This window comes from Carlito syrichta, unplaced genomic scaffold, assembly GCF_000164805.1.
Source record: "Carlito syrichta isolate Samal-C Ts95f unplaced genomic scaffold, Tarsius_syrichta-2.0.1 Scaffold254407, whole genome shotgun sequence".
NCBI lineage: Eukaryota > Metazoa > Chordata > Mammalia > Primates > Tarsiidae > Carlito > Carlito syrichta.
The window spans coordinates 59,908-83,110 of record NW_007198503.1 but is presented as its reverse complement, the minus strand read 5'-3'; the positions used below and the strand labels follow the sequence as shown (position 1 = coordinate 83,110).

The window sequence follows — 23,203 nt, the reverse complement described above, 5'->3', positions numbered from 1 at the left end:
GTGAGTGATTATCACACTGCTGGAGGGTATAGAAAATGGTATATAAGTTGGAAGGAGTCCGAATAAAATTTGGCTTCAGTCCTGATCAGACTGTTCCCAGAAGAACTGCCTCCGAGTGGTCTCTTCTCGCTGTCCAGATTCTCTGGTGCGGGTCCTAACCCACCCTTGGTCAGTGCTGGTCACCGACACTATGCTGGTATTAAAACTTTTTCCCCTTCAGCATTAAAAAGTGATTAATAGGTGTTGCCATTTCTATCTATTTTCAATTATTAGAGTTCTGGAAAAATAAAGACTAATACACTAAAGCCACAAAATACTTGTGACAAAAACATTATTACCTTTGGTCTTTAACTTTTTAATTAAAAAATAAAAATATCTCAGTTTCTATTAGTTCTAATACCCTTTTAAAGTAGAGTTTTCTCTCAAAGTTTTGTGCAAATTACAACTCTATAACATTGAAAATAATTTAGTCTTTTAGAAATGATGAAGCAAAAAAAAGACGTATAGACTCTGATGGTATAATCAGTGACAGGCTTAACACATTTAAAAAATAAAGTTCAGTTTCTTTTTCAATTTAAAAAAGTTTTACTTAATTGTTTAAATAAAATATAACATTAAAATAATTTCTACATATAATTACAAAGGATGGTAGAGCTTGAAAAAGTCTCTTGTAATTCTGAACAGGTGAACATGATGAATCCATGATGTTCTAAGAATATAGAAGAGTTAAAAACTACAGACTTTGAGTCCTTGGTAAAACCAGAGGAACCGCAAGACCTCACTATGAACACATTCACGTCAGTCAACCACTTTTATGGAATGGACACTAGTGAGAGACTGGGTGTGAGCAGATCTGGTTCCGAGTAATCTGGAAGCTGAGGCACCGCTTTCAGGATGAATGGTCCGGGGATATTTTGCTGCAGTTGCTTGAGAAATGGTTTGCTGAAAAGATAAAAACCTCCTTCAATAATCCTGTAAGATTACATATGTTAAGTATCATTTCATCATCTATAACTTAAAACAACAAACATCTGCTGGGTGTACAGTGATGCAACGAGTCGGGAGAAGTGTCTGTGAAACAAGCGGAGCCATTCTCCACGGGAGCCCATCCACAGTTTGACTGATGTCTTGGCACCCATAAGTGAACGTCAGAGCTATCTGCCAGAGGATCATAAGAAGAGCCAAGGCAGGCATTCCTTGGAGAGGATTCGGGGGAACCTTGTCATGTGTACAGAGGCTAAGCCTAGAAAGAGACTGCAGTGCACGGAAGAGGGGCTAGCTCCAAGCCAGTTCCATGCAGTTTCTTGGCTTCATTTGACTGTCATTCATGGGGTCCAATCCCAGGACACACGGGGACACCCTGAGGCTGCAGCCTGGGCTTTGACGCAAACCAGAGCCCTCATTCACTCTTCTGCACACGCTGCCTTCGAGCTCAGGGAAGCAGTGAAGCCAGGGCACATGTGATCCGGCCTACCCACATAGTGTGTGTGAGTACGTACTATGTCCACCAAACACACATCACATGCAGACATGTGAGGAGGGGACCCCCCAAAAGCCCGGAATTATCTTTTGGAGGGTGGGCCCCTTGCAGTACAGGCTTCTCCTGCTAGGTCTGTGTTCCAGGAACCCACTGGCACCCACGTACCAGCTAGCATTGCTGTGAGAGGCTGCTTTTGGCTTCAGTAAATTTCTTGGGGAGATTCCTTTCCCTGCATTTGCTCATTTCATGATGGGTGATTTGCAAGTGCACCTGCCCACACTGCACTGAGTGTTCAGCAGTTTTTGACCCCAAGTGGCAGTGACCCTATGCCCCACCCTCCCTGTTCACCCGATCTTGCCTGAAGTGACAATTTTTTGTTTTCCCTAGATGAAAAAAGTCCTCAAAGGGAAATGTTTTGCCAGTGTGGCAGAAGTGAAACAAAAAACTGGCAGAAGCCAAAAATGCATCAAAAGGGATGAGTTCAAAAACTGCTGTGATCAGTAGAAAAAGCATCAAATGGAGAGTACTTTGGAGGTGACTTAAGTTTAAATATATAAGAATAAATACACAATTTTTAATAAATAAATTCCAGGTTTTTGGGCGTCTCCCCTTGTACAAAGAATATGTGTAAATACAAGGCTTTCCTCCATTATATCCAATAACGCTTCTTAGAAGGCACAGTGGGATTTATTTTCAAGGTATTTTCTTAGTCCAGGTCACTGACTAGTACATGTAGATTTCTATGAGGGTCTTTCACTTAGAAATGTCATCTTTAAAATACTTGAAGTAAAATTATATATATATATGTTTGGTCAAAACATTCACTAAAAAAAAATGAAACTTCTTAAAAACGAAAGGCCTCCATGTCAGATTCTGTCTTAAAAAGAACAGAATTCCTTTTCAAAGACATGGAAGAACAATATCCGCTTAAAAAGTGTCTTATGTACATATTTCTTTGTATATAAATAACTGGGTAGCCATTATAAATGGGAGATACTCTTGCAGCTGGTATGACACTTTAGTTGCCGAACACTTAATCTGACCCTACCAAAGGAGCTATTTCCCCTTGGGGAGGATGGGCAAGAGGATATTTGGCATCATGACACACACAATGTGGCCGTGAATGAAGCAGTACTAGGAGCAGCAAAAGAGCGATTCAGCAGATGAGACTCCGGCGCTAAAGAGACAGAGGTCTGCTTTAACAATCCCATAAGATTACACACAGCAAGTAATAACCATTTCTGGGAGGTCTAGGTTTTGACTCCTGCCATCGTGTCTGTCACGTAATCCAAATTTGGTAAGAATGGAGGCAGTAGTCTTGGGCTACCCAGCTCCTATCCAATACTAGGAAGTGCTGCATGGATGGAATAAGCAGTTTGAGAGATAAATGTCAGACACAAGAGTTGTACGTTTTTAGTCCTCGGATTTTTCTTCTGCAAAATAGGAATTTCTATCATGATTACAAAAGCACATCTAAATTAAAATAAACACACTCTCTTTATGCCTTCTTTACCTCACAAATGGAGTCTCTCCCTACCTCTTTATACACATCCTATGTGATGACAAAAATAGAATGGGGTCATTTCTTCTCGTTTTTGATAATTAACATTCTATATTAAAAAATATACAGAACTCCTCGATGAACACTTGGAGGTTCCACTGAGATAATCTCCTCTGGCAGGCCATCCTCCAGCAAGAGGTCCCCAGCGAGATTCTTCCTCACCTTCAGTCCAGCCAGCTCGAGAGGCAGCCTCTCACTCCAACTCTCCCCCACGCCCTGGATAAGTTTTAAGGAGGCGCCCCTTGCTTTTCCCAGGGCTCCCATAACCTCTCCTCAGACTCGGAGAGAATAGAAACGACAGCTGGCCCTCTCATCTCCAAAAAAACCTGAGCGTCTCCCACGGGCTCTTCGCCTTGGCGTTAACTTGCCCAGTCAAACTACTGAATAAATGGCTGGGCTCGGTGGCTCAGCCTGTAATCCCAGCACTTTGGGAGGCCGAGGTGAGTGGATTGCCTGAGCACGCGGGTTCAAGGCCTGCCTGGGCAACTTGGCGAGACCTCATCTCTACCATAAATCAAAAAAATCAGCCAGGCGTGGTAGTGCACGCCTGTAATTCCGGCTACTAGGAAGGCTGAGGCGGAAGGATTGCTGGAGCCCAGCAGGTCGAGGCTGCGGTGGCCGGAGCGGCGACAGAGTGAGACTCCAACTCAAAAAAAAAAGATTGAATAACTGAGACGTCAGACACTGATGAGCCTACAATTGCCAACTTTACAATTTGTTTATCTGTACAAGGTACCTGATTTATGAAGTTAAATGCCAGAGCTCTAAAAAAAGTATTCTTGCTTAATGTTTACTATAGTCTGTTAATAATTAATATAAGCCGGGCTCGGTGGCTCAGCCTGTAATCCCACACTTTGGGAGGCCAAGGCGAGTGGATTGCCTGAGTCCGCGGGTTCGAGACCTGCCTGGGCAACTTGGCGAGACCTCATCTCTACAATAAATCAAAAAATTAGCCGGGTGTGGTAGTGCGCGCCTGTAGTTCCAGCTACTTGGCAGGCTGAGTGGAAGGATCGCCGGAGCCCAGCAGGTTGAGACTGCAGGGGCCAGGAGCAGCCACTGCACTCCAGTCTGGGCGACAGAGTGAGACTCCAACTCAAAAAAAAATTAATATAATCTGTAAATGATTGGTATAGTCCATCAAAAACCGATATAATCCACTGTTAATTGGCTTGGTCTGCTAGGTTAAGTTCGTCTGTTAAGAGTTGGTTCTGCCTATTAATGCTCAGTATAGCCTGTTGGTGACTACTTTTGTCTGTTAACACGCTCTATGTCATTACCTGTTTTCTTAACGGTTTCTATAACATTTCTACTGGCGACAGACGCCCCCAGAAAAATAAAAAACTCCATTCGTATGAACCCCGACTCTGTCCGGTCTGTGCAAACAGATTCCCTCAGGTGACTGGGGGCTTGCAAAGGTGTCGGGGATTAATTCCTGCGACGTGCAAGGGCCTCACAGGGACGGTTAGGACACTTCAGTCATCAAGGACTCGGCGGGTCCAAAAAGCCTCAGGCTTGATCCGATGCTCAACAGACCTAAATGCCAGATCCCGACAACGGTGATTAGACCAAAAAAAGGTCTTCAAAAGACAGATCGCCCCAAAGCTAAAAGGTTCTCTCAGTGTTCCTGAGGGCTGCCCCATCCGGGGAGCACATATAAAGACTGGTCATCAGCCAGGTTCGGTGGCTCAGCCTGTAATCCCGCGCCTTTGGGAGGCTGAGGTGAGTGGATTACCTGAGCCTGCGGGTTCGAGACCCACCTGGGCAGCGAGACCTCATCTCCACAATAAATCAAAAATCAGCCGGGCGTGGTAGCGCATGCCTGTAATTCCGGCTACTTGGAAGGCCGAAGCGGAAGGATCACCGGAGCCCAGCAGGTCGAGGCTGTGGTGGCCGGGAGCGGCCACTGCACTCCAGTCTGGGCGACAGAGTGAGACTCCAACTCAAAAAATAAATAAATAAATAAATAATAAAGACTGGTCATCCAGCACCTCGCGGCCTCTCTGAGTGCTGTTAGCGCTCACAGAAAAAACCACGACAAAAAAAAAAAGACAGAAAAACAACTGGCAGGGTCACAGCCGCCAAGCGCTCCCTCCACAAACAGTACACTTTGACCCCAAACACCTAGTGCCGTCCCAAGTTAAAAATTGCCTGCCCAATCTATCTTGTCTCCTCTCAAACTAACTGGTCTGTTTACACTCCTGCCCATTGTGGCACAAAGGCTGTTGTACCCGCTGCCCTAGCACACACCCTGGTAAAACAATTACATTCTGTCACTCATCTAGGAGGCACCAAAATGACTAAATTGCTAAATTGTCATTATTATATCAATAACTTAAAAGGCCTGGCTACCTTGACAGCTAAAGCATGCCTTGCTTGTGCCCAAGTTAAAGCAAACCAAGGTCCTAAAATTTCTAATGATATTAGAGCCCAAAAATTAAGCCCAAGAAAAAAATTAAAAATAGACCTTACTGAGATAAAATCCCACATGCAGGGTACAAATATTTACTAGTATTTGTAAATACTTTTTTTGAATAAATAGTTTTGCCACAAAAAATAAAACTGCACTCACTGTTACAAAATTTTTATTCAATCAAATCGTTCCTAGGTTTGGTCTCCCCCTCTCGATTAGCTCTGATGACGGTCCTGCCTTTACCTCGTCCATAGTTCAGCTGGTTAATAAAGCTCTAAATATCAACTAAAAATTACATTGTATTTACTGACCACAGAGCTCTGGACAGATAAAACACATGAATCAGACGTTAAAATCAACTTTAACTAAATCAATAGTAAAGACCAATAAAAAATGAATAAATCTCCTGCCTCTGACCCTTCTTTGGCCCGGTATGCCCCATATAAAGCGAAGGTCGCTCCTTGTAAAATTGTGTTTAAAGGCCCCCCCCCAAAAGCATAACCGACCAGTCCCTGTTAAAATACCTTCAGTCCCTCCAGCAGGTCCAGGCCACTATCCACTCTGAGCTCCGTGCTGCCCTGCCGACCCTGTCCCCCACTCCTTGGCACCTGTTCCGCCCGGGACCTGGGACTGACCACAAAGTTCCCCCGAGAGGCCCCGCCTGAACGAGGCCCCTTCGAGTCATCCTCACCGTCCCGACCACACTCAGCGTGGATGGCATTCTGGCCCAGATTCATCACTCGGGGGCAGAAAAGGACTGAAAAACCGATGGTGCTCCTCCAAGCTGCCCGACTGACTAGACGACAGCCAGAGAGCCTAAAAATCCTCTCAAGGTCACCTTTCAGCACCCCCACACTTAACAGCCACTAAACCAGCCGCCCCAAAGCCCCGCTGCACTTTTTGTTCTGCTTCAGCACGGACTGACCACCTACGCCCAGCTAAACCGTGAGGTGCTTAACTGTCCCAAAGCAGACTGTTTGCCTCGGGCAATAATTCCTTAGATGTGCTGTTATCATCCTCTAACCTTCACCTTAGGCATCTTAGCTTTTAGCATAGGCTTAGCTTTTAGCATAGGCTTAACTGCTGTAACTCCCACTGAGGAGAGTTAAAAAAGTGCTCTCCGACAGTTATGCTCATTACTCTAAGGGACATAACTGGCAAAGCCTCCTGCCTCATAACCCCTGGGCTTAATTTAACCGCTTCCCTGCTATCTGCTATTTATAATCAATCTCTTATCCAAACCATGACAGAATCTATGGTTTATACAGCCCCTGACAACACCTGGTTAGCCAGTGCTTACCAGTACAGGCCTTACAAAATGTGCTTTTACTAAAAAAGTGGTCAAACAACCTATGTTACACATTTATGTTTATATGTTGCCTCAAGTATTTGCTTATACTAACCCTGACGGAACTTGGTTACTCACTCCACCTAAATTTCCACCCGCTCGTCAAAAACGAGCTGTTCCTCTGCTAATACCCGCCACAGTCGGAATAAATATAACTGAAGCAGCTGCAATTAAAACGACTGCTCTAGTTCAGAAAAAACTAGGTCAAACTAATTTCATATAACACATCAATAAAGACCTAGAGACTATTCAATCTACTACAGATCAACTCAAAGATCAGGTAGATTCTCTGGCAAAGATGGTCCTCCAAAATCATAAAGGTCTAGATTTGCTCTTCATGTCCCAAGAGAGACTTTGTTCGGCTCTCCAAAAAATTGCTGTTTCTACGCTAATAAATCCAGAGACATTAAAAGCTCCCTTCAAAAACTTCGAGACAACATACAAAAACAACAAAAAAATTTAAACAATAAAAATACATCTTAGTTCCAATCCCTATTCCACTAAAACTGATGGTTAACAGCTCTCATTACCGGCCTACCTAGACCCATAATAATTATCCTCCTCCTTTTAACAGTGAGACCCTGCCTACTAAATTAGACTGTTTCCTTTATTAAAAAAAACAAGTATCAACTGTAAAAAATTTTAAACACGCGGGTCTGTTATGAACCCTGTTCCATAATACCCGAGACAGGATTTAACTCATAAAAAACTTAAATGTTTACAATTTTCTTCAAAAAGTTTGCTGTATCTACAAGTTCACAATGTTTAAAATATGTACAGTGCTGTATTTACAATATTTACTACTAGATAAGGTTAAGACATTAAAAACAAAAGCGATACGATTTTAATTCAGAAACAGTATTTCTAACTTTTACAGTTACATTTTACAAATATCAAATTTCCTCATCATAAATGCTTAAACTGTTATAATTTCAAGATGTTCTACAATGTTTAATACAATATGTGCAGTGTTTGAAAAATTCACAATACTCAATCTAAGTTTAACTAAAATATTGAGTAATATTAACATGGAAGACAACAGGACCAAAAAGCTGATAAAACACCCAACTGGCAAACATAACATATACTTAAAAAAAAAACTTCAGACACCTGACAAAAACCCGGTAACGTGGTGTCTTTTGCCTATAGATAGTGTCTATAAAAACAGTGGCAACGTAGTTGCCCTAAAGGCCTAAAACGCCTAGACTCTGTCCACCATACAAATAAGCCATTTAGAAACAGACATACCCCTAAACTCTGTCCATGGGACAGACAATAAGAGCTGTTTAAACACAGGCACACCCTCTCCTAAAGAGGAGATGGCCCATCTAACTGGTTGCTTAAAGAGACCAGAGACCTGCTAAACCGGGCTACAATGACAATCACTGACAAAGGCCTAAAAACCCGCGAGACTGCCTGACACGGGTTCACCATCATCCCAACAGCTCCCCCCCATTAATTCAAGATGCCTAATCCCAAATTTATTTTTCAATTAAAATAACAGTCAGCCGTTTGGTCCTGACCATCTATGTTGAAATCATATGGTTTGATCCTTAACAAGCAAGTCAATGCTTTGACTTATACACAAGAAAAGGGGGGAATAAAGTATTTAAAGTGTTTTTGCTGTATTTTATAAAACGTTTAAAGTGTTTGCAGTGTATTAAATAAACCTAAGCTTGTATTTAAAACTCCATTTTGTGGTTTGTCTCCATGTTGTTAACTTGTTATTAAACTTCTATGAGGCTGATACAAGAATTTTAAATTTTGTTCATAAACAACCCTCACAGCCCTGCACCACACCCAGTGCTCTTAATGGTTCCCCCTTATCTAAGTGTACTATGTGTCAAACCCCAGAACATGTGTTTCATGTGTTTATCTCTATAGTGACTCAGTTTCCCAACTGCTTTTGCCTATAAAAACTCCCTGCAAATTTCATTTGTCGTTGAGAGTCTGGGAGGCACGAGCCCCCTCTCGACTGCCAGCTTTAATAAAAGGCTTTACTTAATGATTGGACCTTTATCTTATTTCTAGTGATTTGCGTGTAACACTTTCAGAGTCTGTCCATTGTATGAAATCTGAGGCAACTCGAACATAAATCCCCGTTGTCTCCATGTCACTATCTGGACTTGGTGCTTCCATCTCTAGTCTTCCACTTCACTAAGGCCATACTTCACCTGAAGTCCAATTTAAATCAATCCAGCTTCTCTTGATCTAATTATCTAGCAACCATCTAGTACTTAGAAAAAAAGAACTTAAAACCACACCGATTACTGCTTTGTTGATACTTTGACACAGTAATTAGACATGAATGTTGTCTAATGCTGAAGATTTACATAGAGGCATTCTCTTTTAAAATCAATCTTTGTTCCTTTTTGGAGATATGTTCTTACAACTCTTTAAAGTTATTCTTTTTGAGATAGTTGTTAATTCACATGCCACTTTAAGAAATAATACAAAGATACCCTGTGTATCCTTTTCCAGTAATTTTAGTAAGTTAAATTTGCTTATGGTTTTATCAATTATAGGTACTTTTATACATCTCATTTAATTTTTTTTTTTTTTTTTTTGGGGTTGGAGTCTCACTCTGTCGCCCAGACTGGAGTGCAGTGGCCGCTGCTAGCCACCGCAGCCTCGACCTGCAGGCTCCGGCGATCCTTCCGCCTCAGCCTTCCAAGTAGCTGGAACTACAGGTGCGTGCTACCATGCCCGGCTAATTTTTGACTTATTATAGAGATGAGGTCTCGCCAAGTGGCCCAGACGGGTCTCGAACCCACGGGCTCAGGCAATCCACTCACCTCAGCCTCCCAAAGGCGCGGGATTACAGGTTGAGCCACCGAGCCCGTAATTTTAAAAATCATCTCATTTAATTCTGAATCCTGACAGTAACCCTAGGAGGCAAATACTCTCATCAGTCCCATTTAACAGAACACGGAGCCTCAAATATTTTACTTGATTTGTATGAGGGAGGACCCCAAAAACTTCAGAATTATCTTTTGAAGTGTGGGCCCCTTATAGCACACTTAGAATTTGTTCCTCCCGATCAAACCATCAACCAAAGTTTTTATCTAGAAGTTTTGAGTTGATTTGTGTAAGAAACGTCCTAAGTTGCAGCAAACAGGTGACAGGTTCTTCTACCATGACACCACACCTGCCCACACTGCACTGAGTGTTCAGCAGTTTTTGACCAAAAACTGCATGACCCGTGTACCTCACCCTCCCTATTCACTCAATCTCGCCTCGAGTGACTTTTTTTGTTCCCCTGGATGAAAAAAGTCCACAAAGGGAAATGTTTTGCTGCCGTGGAAGAGGTGAAACAAAAATGGGAAGAAGCACTAGAAGGCATAAAAATTGGCAAGTTCGAAAACTGTTTTGAGCAGTGGAAAAGGCATTTTGATTAGTGTATTGCACCAAACGGAGGGTATGCTGAAGGTGACTAAAGTTTAAACATGTAAGAATAAATATACAATTTTTTAATAAATAAATTCTAGTTTTTTGTGGGGTCCCACCTTATATATATCACAAAGGCAAGAAGAAGCAAAGCTTAAGCACTAACTCAGGTTTTTAAGTTTTTGTTTAAAATTCAAAGCACTCTCCTTTATATCACATGAATTTATTACAACCTGAATTTTTTTAAAATTAAAAATATGCTGACAACCGTACTGAAAAAGTAAGACTTAAAAAAATTAAAACAGCCAGGTGCGGTGGCTCATGCCTGTAATCCCAGAACTTTGGGAGGTGGAGACGAGAGGACTGCCTGAGCCCATGGGTTCAAAGACCAGCCTGGGCAACTTGGCAAGACCTTGTTGCTACAACAAATAAAAAAATTAGCCAGGTGTGTGTGGCGTGTGCCTGTAGTTCCAGCTACTTGGAAGGCTGAGGCAGGAGGATCACCTGAGCCCAGCAGGTAGAGAATGCAGTGGCCATGTGTGTGTCACTGCAATCCAGCCTGGGCGACAGAGTGAGACTCTGATCCCCCCCCCCAAAGGACTAAAAATGAAAACTAAGAAAGCAGGAAAGTTTTCCTATAATCAAATTAATCAAATATCTGCTATATGAACAGGGTTGATGAATAAACAGGTTTTGTATCTTTTTAAATTAATGAGAAATCATTTATATATCTTACTCTTTGGACCACCAGCACACTGTATTAGTTTTTGTATCTGGTAAGCTTTACACTGTTTGGAACAAAGTTTCTGAGATTAATTTCCTATCAGAGGAAGAGGAAAGGTAGATTTAGAACAGGATTGATAAGTATAAAAAAACTGCAATAGGAAATAGAAGAACAAGTACCAGCCATCCTGAATTTCTGTCTTCTCAACATGTCACTTAAGTGTTGATTAGTCTATGGACTCTCAGGAGTTTTGGCAAAAGGTCCTCAAATGTGGACTTACCACTGTGACTGGATGATGTTTTTCCACAACAACCGAGCTCATGGGAGGAGAAACTCCCATCACAGCTAAACTGCTACTGACTCTGTTTTTTGAAGCAAAATCACATCTCCCTGTGATCCGGGCTGTAATTGTTCTTCCAGCTTTCTGCTGTGCAGAAGTCACAACTCTTGGCACATACTGAGAAAAACAAGAGAGAAATACCCAGGTGGCAGAAAATCCACAGCAACATTTATAATACTTTTGGGTCCATAACTTATGAAGACAATACAATCTGATAGGATTTTAGAAACTTAAGATAAAACCTTTTTATTTTGACATAACGACAGATTCATGGGACGATGCAGATTGTATTGAGGAGTCCTATGTGCTTTTCTCCCCATTTCCTGCAGAGATGACAGCTTATGTGACTGGAGAATAGCAACATCAAAACCAGGAAGGTGACATTGATGTAACGCCTGTGTTGATCTCTGCCATTTCATCACAAGTATAGATTCCTGGAACGATCACTCACTCGAGATGCAGAGTCCTCATCACCACAAAGACCCCCTTCCTACCCCCAACAGCCACACCCGCTCTCTTCCTTCCCCACAGCCATCCTTGACCCCTGGCAACCAACCATAGTCTGTGTTGTGAACTTTCTGGTCCTCAGGCATAACTGATATTGTCAGTACACATATGCTTTTGTGTTCTGCCTTTTTTCTCCTCACTTTATAATATACTTTTTTCATGAGGTAATGAAAAGGGATGCTATCATTTTTGAGGAGATGTTTTTGTACCAACAGACTATATTTCGTCTAACTTTCTCAATTCTTTTCCTATTACATATAGCACATTTTTTTCCCTAAAAAACAAATTTCTATTTTCTTTTGAGAGTTATTTTGCAGAATATATTGCAAGAAATGGGATGATCACATACAAAAGTAATGCCAGCTTTTGTAGCTTTCGTTGTTTACTGCTGGATGACACTCCAGAAGGATGTTTACATGAGGAATAATGCACAAGTGAATTCATTTTTTTCCCACTGTCGATCAATGACATACTATGTCATAATTGTTATAGTATGTCATACAATGACATTTAAGTTTGAGGAGAAATCTACTATTTGATTTAATTGATTTATGTTTCTTTATTAACATTTCATATCTGCATTCCATTTTGTCAACTACCCATGTTCTTTTAATTATTTGCCAGGAATTGAAAGGGTATTGCTATTAAAAAATTTTTAATGCCCACTGATAGATTATTAAGCTCATCGATAATTACAGATACTTATCTAACAGTCTAAACATTTTACCCATTTCATCTTTTGTTTTACTTTTTAATGCACATACATTTTAAAAATTGTAGTTAATCCTGTCATTAATTTCTGATTACTTTATTAAATCAAAATAACCGCTTTGGACATCTGAAGTAATTATATTCTTCTAACTTATTAAAACATCTGAAATTTCAGTGTCAAATTTCATTTTTTCTCTGAACAATTTTTTTAAAAAGTATTTCTTAAGCCCTCGCCTTTTCCCCATTGCTGCAGTCCTTCTGTGGTTCTTCACATGTCTTTGTCTAGCTGCAGAGTCTCAGTTCTTTTCCTATTATACATGGTACTTTTTTGGGTAAAAAATAAATTCCTCTTTTCTTTTTGTATAACAAAAAACAGGAAGAGAGTGGGCTTCAGGAGAAGTGTTCTGGGAAAAGTAAAATGATAGAATATTAGTGTTTTTGGAAGACCCCTTGGAAAAATGGCATTCAGTGGGGTTTTATAATTCCTTGGAGGGTTTGGAAAGAATTAATTGTAGCTGCAACCCAAAACCAAGCAAAACCAAAAATGCAACAATTCTAAGAACAAAAAATTGTACCAGAAAGGAAATGTAGTTATAATATACATTTAGGGCTTAGCGATATTCACATTGTCAGCATAAGCACTGATTTCATCCAAATTGGAATATCTGTATCTACATGTTTATATACATGGAAGATGGAGAAGGAAAAGAGGAGAGAGAAAGCATGGTGGTCTCAGAAGGCCAAATTCTTTCACCCATAAGAAGCCAACAGATAATGTTTGAGATTAACAAATGCAGAAATAATGGCATGAGTATGTTATTTAGGAAAAAGTAGAAAAGAGAAGAAACAGCTAATAGAGTTTAGGGAGAGGGACTATAACCCTTGGAGAAATACTTCTGGCTTTTTAAAGCACGTTAAAACATAAACTAACTTCTGGCAAGAAAATTCTTTGCCGAACATGAAAGACTGCAGTTTAACTGAGCTTGTGACCATATTCCTGTCCGATCCCACTTGAGGGGCATCCCTTAGGTGGCTGCTACTCTTACCTGAGCGTCAGGTGAAGAAATGCCTGAAAAACTAAAGAAGTCTGGACTAGAAAAAAACTAGAGTAGTAGGAAAAGTGCCCTTAGATGACAAGTTTCATTCAACCCAGCTGATGATTGCTTTACAATGGCTTTAATAAGATGAAAATGTAGGTTGAACGTGGTGGTTCATGCCTATAATCCCAGCACTTGGGGATGTCAAGGTGAGAGGATCACTTGAGCCCAGGAATCTGAGATTAACCTAGGCAACATAGGGAGACCTTGTCTCTACAAAAAAAGTCAAAATAATTAGCCAGACATGGTGGTACATGCCTGAAGTCCAAGCTAATCGGGAGGCTGAGGTGGAAGGATCGCCTGAGCCCAGGAGGTGGAGGCTGAGGTGAGCCCTGATTGTGCTACTGCACTCTAGTCTGGGTGACAGAGTAAAAATCTGATTCAAAACAAACAGATGAAAATACATACTCCAGCAAATAAGTGACTTTATTTATTTATTTTATTTTTTATTTTTTTGAGTTGGAGTCTCACTCTGTCGCCCAGACTGGAGTGCAGTGGCACGCTCCTGGCCACCGCAGCCTCAACTCGCTGGGCTCCGGCGATCCTTCCGCCTCAGCCTTCCAAGTAGCTGGAACTACAGGCGTGTGCTACCACACCTGGCTAATTTTTGATTTATTATAGAGATGAGGTCTCGCCAAGTTGCCCAGGCGGGTCTCGAACCTGCAGACTCAGGCAATCCACTCACCTCAGCCTCTCCAAGTGCAGGATTACAGGCTGAGCCACCGAGCCCGGCTAAATAGGTGACTTAAAAAAAAAATCTCTCTATACTCATTTGAATTACACAGATGTTGCCTTAAATGACTTGCAAGCTTACCAAGAGTCAGTCGCTCATTTTCAAACAATTCGTCGTCTGCATGTATAAAATTAAAAATTATATAAATTGATGACAGAGTTTTTGAAAAAGGGCATTTTATTTATTATTTAACTCAATCTATTTTTTTTTTAAGAAACAGGTTCTTGTTCTATTGCCCAGGCTGGAGTGCAGTGATGTGACCATAGCTCACCACAGTCTTGACCTCCTGAGCTCAAGTGATCCTCTTGCCTCAGCCTCCCAAGTACCCGGGACTACAGGCACATGCCACTGCGCCCACTAATTTTTAAAATTTTTTGTAGAGGTGAGGTCTTGCCATGTTGCTTAAGTCAAGTTTTGAACTCCTGGCCTCAAGCTTTCCTCTCATCTTGGCCTCGCAAAATGCTGAGATTACAGATGTGAGCCCTTGTGCCTGGCCCATATTTTAGAAAGAATTCTTAAAGATAAGTCAGAAAAAATGGCTACTATATCAGGTGATGGAAAAAAGACCTACAAGGATTCTATAATCAGCTTGCTTTGAAAGTATTGTTAGGTTCATTCTTTACAAATACTGAAATTGGAGATCACAGAAAATATATTGAGTGGCTTATATTAAAAAAATTTAAAAATTAGTGGGCGCAGTGGCATGTGCCTGTAGTCCTGGGTACTTGGGAGGCTGAGGCAAGAGGATCACTTGAGCTCAGGAGGTCAAGACTGTGGTGAGCTGTGATCACATCACTGCACTCCAGCCTGGGCAATAGAACAAGAACCTGTTTCTTAAAAAAAAAAAATAGATTGAGTTAAATAATAAATAAAATGTCCTTTTTCAAAAACTCTGTCATTAATTTAAAAGGATGATTTAATAACAATTTGCGACCCCACACCCAGTTTGGCTCCACATTAAAAAAACTACCAAACTAATTCATATTTATGTTTTAGGATAAAATAATGTATAAGGTATGCATGTATCATTAAAAAAATTACTCTCTGCTTTTGCTGACTTTTTTTGATTAAATGATCACTTAGTGGTACCAATCATGTTGGAGTTCATTCAATTTAACAGCTAACTTAAAATGAAAATCCTAGTATTTTAAGTTCTGTTAACACAAGCAACAAAATCAAAAGCAACGGAAAAAAGGGAATGACACTGACAGGGAGACAATACAGATTACTGGTTCAGAGGCAGAGGTCTAAGCCAGATGGTCTAAGCCTGAATTCCAACTCTACAGTTACAAATTGTGTTCCCAGGCAAGTTACTCACTCTTTCTAAGCCTCAATTTCCTCATTTACAAAATGGAGAAAGCAGAACCAACTGTCTGTTTATACTTTTTCACTTTCCATTCAGGTAAGAGGAAAGTTAAGAGAGAAGCTCTACTCTATAGTGAAATACCTGTGAAACCTATAATAGCCTGTAATGGCTGGTCTGACGTAAGTGACTTCATTTTGTGAGAACATCCTCCATCTCAGCTGCTGGCCTACCCAGATGCAGCCCCCCCCATGTGTGACCGATAAAACTTTCTCATAATCACAGACCTACATCCTTGTCCCCCTGGACTGTTCCCCCTAAACGTCTGAAAACTCCATAACCATAAGTTCCATGTTAATTGTATAACTGTACTTTTACTTAACCAAAGCCAGATGCACGCCAAGAAACTGTTCTTTGCTGTTCTCTGCAAAATCCCTTTTGCTTTTAGTTCCTTGTTCTCCTACCCCCTGGCTATGCAGTCCACTTGCGGTTTTTGGCTTTAAGAACTCCTTGCTTGCTCTGCTCGGGGTCGAGAGATCTTTTTGGGCATTAGCCACTCTCGACTGCCAGCTATTAAAGGACTCAAAATGCAACCCTCAGTGTGCTGGTGATGCTCCTTTCTTGCAGTTCGGTTATAACAATAGCTTTATCAAATAGCTTTAAAATTTATAGCCGGGCATGGTGACGTGCCTGTAGTTCTGGCTACGTGGAAGGCTGAGGCGGAAGGATTGCTGGAGCCCAGCAGGTCGAGGCTGTGGTGGCCAGGAGTGTGCCTGTGCACTCCAGTCTGGGGGACAGAGTGAGACTTCAACTCAAAAAAAAAAAAAAAAAAAAAAAATCAACTAAAAATATTTCCCCTCAATTTTTTTTTTAATTATTGGAGTTAGAAAAGAATAAAGTGCCTTCTATTGTTCAACTTTGTGAACTGCAATATATTTGCTTATCTAACCTTTTTTGAAAACTGTTTCCACTATGAAATTCTGATAAGATACTGAGGATATCTGTATTAAAGAAACAGTTTTACATATGAAGACATTATTTTATTAGCATGGTGATCTTCCTTTTTCCAGTTATTTGTTTGCTAATTCTCTGCACTTTCTGCACATACCTTTTAGCTACTGGAAATACCAAAAAAGACAAGAAAAAGTTCTGAATGTTCATAGGAAGCCTCTGTGATAAAAGTGAAAAAAAGATAACCAGGCCCGGATCACAAATCTCTTCCTTTCCTATTCCAGCAATGATGGTTTCACAGTATCACATTCAGTCAACTATTGAATTTGTTGCAACTTTTGTTATTATGGTTCTTTTTTTTCCCCCAAAAAGAAGGCATTTGAGGGAATCTGAGTAGTTAATTAAATAAGGAGGAAGAAAACTAGCACTATGTATAGATAGATTTATCTGTGATTCTTACTCCCGGCCCTGAAGGCTGTCCTTATGCGAATGAAACTGAATGTGTATCTGTTGTTGAAGAAGTGAACTAGTGGGTTAGGGGATGGGAGTGGGAGGGGACAGACCAGGAAGGGCTGTCTACACGACACTGTCGGTTTCAGTCGCAAAGACGTCAAAATTATCTCGGGTGATCCCATTACTCAAAAGGGGTGGTAAGTAAACTCATTCATTCAGTCGTGCCCCTGCATATTCAGTACAGTCACATTTTAAGAAGGAAATTTTGAAAAATCTAGCTCTGCTGTGTTATTTGCATATGTAAGATGAATGACAAACCAGAAGTTTAAACAAATGAGGTAATCCACATAGGATCACACTTCAAAATGTACAATCACAGAAGGTAACTAGAGCTGACCATACGTCAGAGTTGAATTTTAGTGTCTTATTTCTCAGACAAAACTCCTCCACATATTAAAATTTCTTTCCTTCCTCCCTTTTTCTTTCTTTTTTTGGTCAGGGTCTCACTCTATCACCCACGCTGGAGTGCAGTGGTACAATCATGGTTCTCTATAGCTCCAACTGCGGGACTCAAGTGATCTTCCCCACTCAGCCTCCGAGGAGCTGGGACTACAGGCGCATACCACCGCGCCCAGCTAATTTTTTGATTTTTCACAGAGATGAGGTCTCGTTATGCTGTCCAGGCTGGACTCAAATTCCTAGGCTCAAGCAATCCTCCCTTCCAAAATCTTGGGATTGCAGTCGTGAGCCACTGTGCCTGGCCCAAATTTCTCCTAACAGTCATGTGCTATATTTATTTAGACCTCTTCGGGTCAAGAGCAAACATGATAGATAACTGATCTCAACATATTTTCCCCCAAAATTACTTGCGCTCAGAAGGCAGACATTCAAGTCAGCTGAGATACTAAGGATGACCAACTGTCCGGTAACTCCATGCTTCCTTTAGCCACAGAGAGCTGTTCAGAGCAGTGGCCTGCCAGGGGAACTTTAAGACCTTAACTATTCTGCCACCTTCTTTTCTCTTCTGTAGGTAGCTAGGAGGTGGAGAGAAGAGGAAGATAAGCAAATCTGAATCCCCTCAGGAGCTTTATAAAACGATACATGCCTTTGTGCCACAGCCTCGTCAGTGGGAAGAATTCCATAGTTTCTGCTTTGTTTTGTTTAAAAAAAGCCCTTCCCAAGTGAGCCCGAGAAGCTGGGCCTGCATCCCTGCTCCATCGTCTCCTGAGAGACACAATTTGAGGGATGAGGGTTTGACGCCCCAGGAGGCTGAGGAGTCAGGGCTAGGATGTGCTGCACCTGAACTCTTAACCACATGACTAGCTTGATTAATTCCACCTCAGGCAAGTTCTCACACAAATCCTCCAACTCTATTCAGCACTCTCCTCTGGGCACTCCTCTAATAGTAGCTAAGTGACTCTAGGAAAAACTATTCCCATCTCTATTCTAATTGTAGATTAAAAATTTAAACCTGACCAAGATGGAGCCATTTCAGAGCAGTGTTCATGATATATCTGCATCCAGGAAAAGGGAAAGCTGGCAGTTGAATCTGAAGCTAAATACACATTATTCTCCTAAGCCCTTGAACATGCCCACTAGTTTCCTTCAAACTTAAAAAACAGAAAGTCTGGTCATCAACTCAATCTATTCTCAAGCTAAATCTATTCTTTCCTATATGGCTTTTGAAAAATATAAAATAAAATGTTCTTTATTTTTTGTTTTTGTTACCACTACTGTGATAGCACTTTTGGGTATAATTTTTCATTACAGTTTAATGTTAAAACCACTTTATGTATTAAATATTTTCTGTGGCTTTGCTTAAATACCACATTGATTTTTACCTTTATAGGAAAATACGAGTTCAAAATATCCAACTTACAAACAAGTTTTAAATGCTTTTAATAACATGGCACTTGTATAAGCTGTACTAACCATTTCTTCCGAGGTAGCAGTGGCTCCAGATCCTGCACCCAGAACGGAAACAGGAACGTGGCTAGAAGATGCAGAAGCAGCCCCGGCAGATGTCATAGAGGCGGCAGAGGGGACTCCGCCCGCCACAGCTGGTGGGGATGGCAGCAGTGGTGACGGAACCGGCATCGAAGGAGCCAATTGATCTAAGTGAGCAGAATGTTCTTTTCCTTGTACACCAGGACCATACTCTTCCTTCTTACCATTTGTGAAGTCTACCCCTATCAATCAGAAATTAATTCCATTAATATTCTTCCAAGTTAGAGTTACCATCATCCTCCATACAATGAAAACCCAATGGCTAAAGCACGGTCCTAAAAAAAAAAATGTAGTTATCTGTCATACAGTATATTGGATACAAGGTTCAGTCAATACAGTTTGTCAGTATTAACTGGTTAATGTCAGCATTAGCCACTGAAGACCTCAGACCACTTCCTTCAAAATGTGAAAGCAAATGAATGATTTATTCTCGCATAAAGGACAAAAATAAATTATGTACTCAGCTGGGACCCCAGTTAAGTATATCATGTATTGCCATCACAGCTATTATAACAATATGGTCACACTGAGCCTAAAGATTTAAGTCCTTTTGCATCATTTCATACAGGTCTCCTGATAAATGGCCTAAATGGCCAAGAGGTCTTTACAACTACTTTCTGATATCACCATATCCCCTTTTCCATTGATTGCTCCTATCCTAACAAAAACAATGCATTTTTGAATTGTCAGCAAACAATAATAAATCCATAAGTAAAACTAAGCTCTTCAATTCTGACACTGTAAAAGAAATGGGTTCTTGCAGATAGGTTATATGAATCATGAATCAAGAGCATACCTGCACACTTAACTGACCGCAGTTAGTTAAGTGACAACTTCCCTCAAAACTGAGCCCTAACCTTAATCTAAGGAGGGAAAGACGTCAGTGTTCCAGAAGTGAGGGCAAGAGTTTTTCCAATTTCAGGTTCCTCTCCATCCAGTATAAGAATTTGGTTAGTTTCCATTTAGGACTATATTATGTAGTACCAAACAGTGGAGTGAAGGTGGAAATTCAGTCAGTGAGATGTTCCAGAACATCGGAATAGAGGGCACCATGTTTCAACGGTTGCCTATGTCATCTCCTTCTGCGTAAGTCCTTTTCTTAGACTGTTTGTATAGAAAGTGTATAGGGTACTAGTAAGACCTTATTAACAAAGCTTAACAATGATTACAGTGCCTAGATTCTTTGAAATCCTCTGATGAGCTAGGCTCAGTGGCTCAGCCTGTCATCCCCCGCCTTGGGAGGCTGAGGTGAGTGGATTGCCTGAGCCCGCGGGTTCGAGACCCGCCTGGGCAGGCGAGACCTCATCTCTGCAATAAATAAAAAAATCAGCCGGGTGTGGTAGCGCGCACCTGTAGTTCCAGCTACTTGGAAGGCTGAGGCGGAAGGATCGCCAGAGCCCAGCAGGTCGAGGCTGCGGTGGCCGGGAGCGGCCACTGGACTAGTCTGGGCGACAGAGTGAGACTCCAACTCAAACAAACAAACAAAAAAGAAATCCTCTGATGAAAGGGACTAAATTTGAAAACAACACACACACACAGTTTTAACATGTTTTGATAGCAAGTGCTTCTGAGTTCTTTCTTGAGGTGGTGGCAGACACTAGATGCAGAATCAGCACAAAGGTCAGTCTGGCTCTAGGATACTACGGAAGAAAGGCAGGTGACAGGTTCACCCTAATGTGGGCTGATTTATGTAGCTACTGTTTATCAGATAACTATATTGTGCAATAATTATTCTTGTTTAGCTGGGATACATTTTTTCAGTTGTAAAGAGTTTTTCCACTATGACTAAAATTGTTTTTGAAAATTGGCAGGCATCATTTTAAGGTCATTTTTACTGTCATGTTCTGTCTTCTAATTTATAAGATTTAAGATCTGCACAAGATGAGATGCAATGGAGATTACAGACAGCAAAGAATCGGGACAAATAAAAAAAATCAAATATTTATTTTGCTCTGGAAAGAAAGGTGCATTAGGAACCTTGCATTATTAATATCAAAAAACAATTGTTTTAATGGAAGAGGGCCAGAAAGTAATTCTCTTATGAGTATTTTAAAAACTAAAAAAATAGGTGTTATTCAAGTGTCACCAAACCTAAATATCACAAAGTAGACCCAACATTAGATCACATTGAATTTTTGCCTTTGGGAGCTCTACCAACACTACTGCAAGTGTGTTTTACTATTTCTTTTTTTTTTTGAGTTGGAGTCTCACTCCTTCACCCAGGCTGGGGTGCAGTGGCACGCATGCTCACGGCCACCCCAGCATTGACCTTTGGGCTCCAGCGATCCTTCCACCTCAGCCTTCCAAGTAGCTGGAACTACAGATGCACGAGCTACCACTCCTGGCTATTTTTTATTTTATTGTAGAGACGAGGTCTCACCAAGTTTCCCGGGCTGGTTTCGAACCCGTGGGCTCAGGCAATCCACTTGCCTTGGCCTCCCAAAGTACTGGGATTACAGGCTGAGCCACCGAGCCCGGCCTACTATATTTCTTATCATTTTCTCACTCACTGTTATGATCAACAACACACAAGGTCACCCACAACAGTTGCATTCCTAGAGCCTGCATGAGCTGCAGATGATAGCAGGCTAAAAAGTAACCAGAGTAAAACAAATGCTGTATCATTATCAGAACTTGCCTGTGGGAGAGCCAGTAGTATCTGAATTTAAATCTTAAGATAGTAAATTTATTAAGGTGAAAAACACTGTCTGAAGTTGATTCATAATCTTCTGAGTAGATTGGGAGAAAGAGGTTTCTTGTAATATTGTAATAAGAATTTGTCATTTTACTTGTGAAACCCAGTATCTCTTCCAAGCAATTAAATTCCTCAATTCAGTACATACAACTTGCTTCAGATAGAAAACAATTTGTCTAAACTCACTACCATCCACGATGTGCATGATGTAAGTAAGAAATGCTTGTTGATGCTTTAAAATGAGGGCACGACAAGCACAGAGAAGTTACTAGATGGAAATCATGTTAATGATGTTGCAAAATAAAACTGTCTCATTGATACATAAATGTGAGTCCCAGGTAGGTTTTATTATGAGGGACTGCCACAAAAATGTCCATGCCTTTGCATAAAATTTGGGAGACGGACTTGAACAAAGGCTATATTACATTGCTTGCAGGTTGGGTGCCGAAGCGCGTTGTTTCCTGGGAAAGTGCTCTGAAGTGTTCCAGTGCATCCCCATCCCCAAGGAAGCAGGCAAGGAAGCTTTATGCCAGTCGGCTCCTTTGTTCAGAGAAGAAAGCTAAGACTCAAGGAGGAAGACAGGCCCCCCTGTAAACTGGTGGCGAAGGATTCCAGCTTTGTGCTTTTCTAAGCCATGCTGACAAAATGACTATTCAAAACACTGGGATTCCAGGCAGTATGTGGATTTTTAAAAAAATAAAATTATTTCACTTGACTTCCATAGATAGGCCTATATTTATATTTCTGGCAATGAGTTTAGCAGAAGGCTCTTTTAAACTGGAAAACAAAGAATTCTTAAAATGGGAAACCATGACTAGATACCAGATATTTAATCAACCAAATAGTTCAAGAAATTTGACTACTTTGGAAAAAGCAAAAACAGAAATTTTATATTTAAGGCTTTACAATTATTAGTTAAAAGAGCCTTAAGATAATGCTGCGCATTAAAGGAACATTTATTTTAACATTTAGCTTAAATACTTAGGTAGTGACAGTTTACTTGATCAGATCTAAGATACCACCAGTAACCATAACTGAGCTAATTTTCATGGCAGATTAAAAACTGGATATGACACCATGAAATTAAAAATACCAGTACCTGGATGACAACTATTCACTGCAGCATATGTGTACTATGGACCATACCACTCTTCAATGAAATACTAACCTGTATCATTTCTGTTTTGAAATATAGTCATGGCTTCCAGGTTTAATGCACATACACCCCTCATGAAAGCCTTTTTCATGGAGTCTTCAAAGTGTTCTTTTTCATGTTGCATTCTTTGAATTTCAGCTTTGGCGTTTTCTAAAGCTCCAGATAACTAAAATAAGGAGAATTTTAAAAAAACAAAATAATTTGAGATACAAGGCAGAATATTATTATTCAAAAATTGACAAATACTGGGAGGTTATCCTCATGTGAGGTACTAAAAACAATTTGTCACTTACCTCTTCTGCTATGGGATTCAATTTATTTTAAAGGTTACCTCTTACCT

At 40.7% G+C, this 23,203-nt stretch overlaps 1 protein-coding gene across 2 annotated transcripts in view; it reads right to left on the bottom strand.

The window, feature by feature from the left end:
- Positions 1–571: 571 nt before the first annotated feature.
- POC5 (POC5 centriolar protein) overlaps positions 572–23,203 on the bottom strand; it is a 38,900-nt gene continuing 16,268 nt past the window's right edge. For both annotated transcript variants that reach the window (XM_008052040.1, XM_008052039.1), the window contains 4 exons: positions 22,876–23,029; positions 18,938–19,194; positions 11,191–11,367; positions 572–942 (listed from right to left, as the gene is read on the bottom strand). In XM_008052040.1, coding sequence (XP_008050231.1) covers positions 799–942; positions 11,191–11,367; positions 18,938–19,194; positions 22,876–23,029 — 732 coding nt within the window. In that variant the 3' untranslated portion in view covers positions 572–798. The remainder of the gene's footprint in view (positions 943–11,190; positions 11,368–18,937; positions 19,195–22,875; positions 23,030–23,203) is intronic.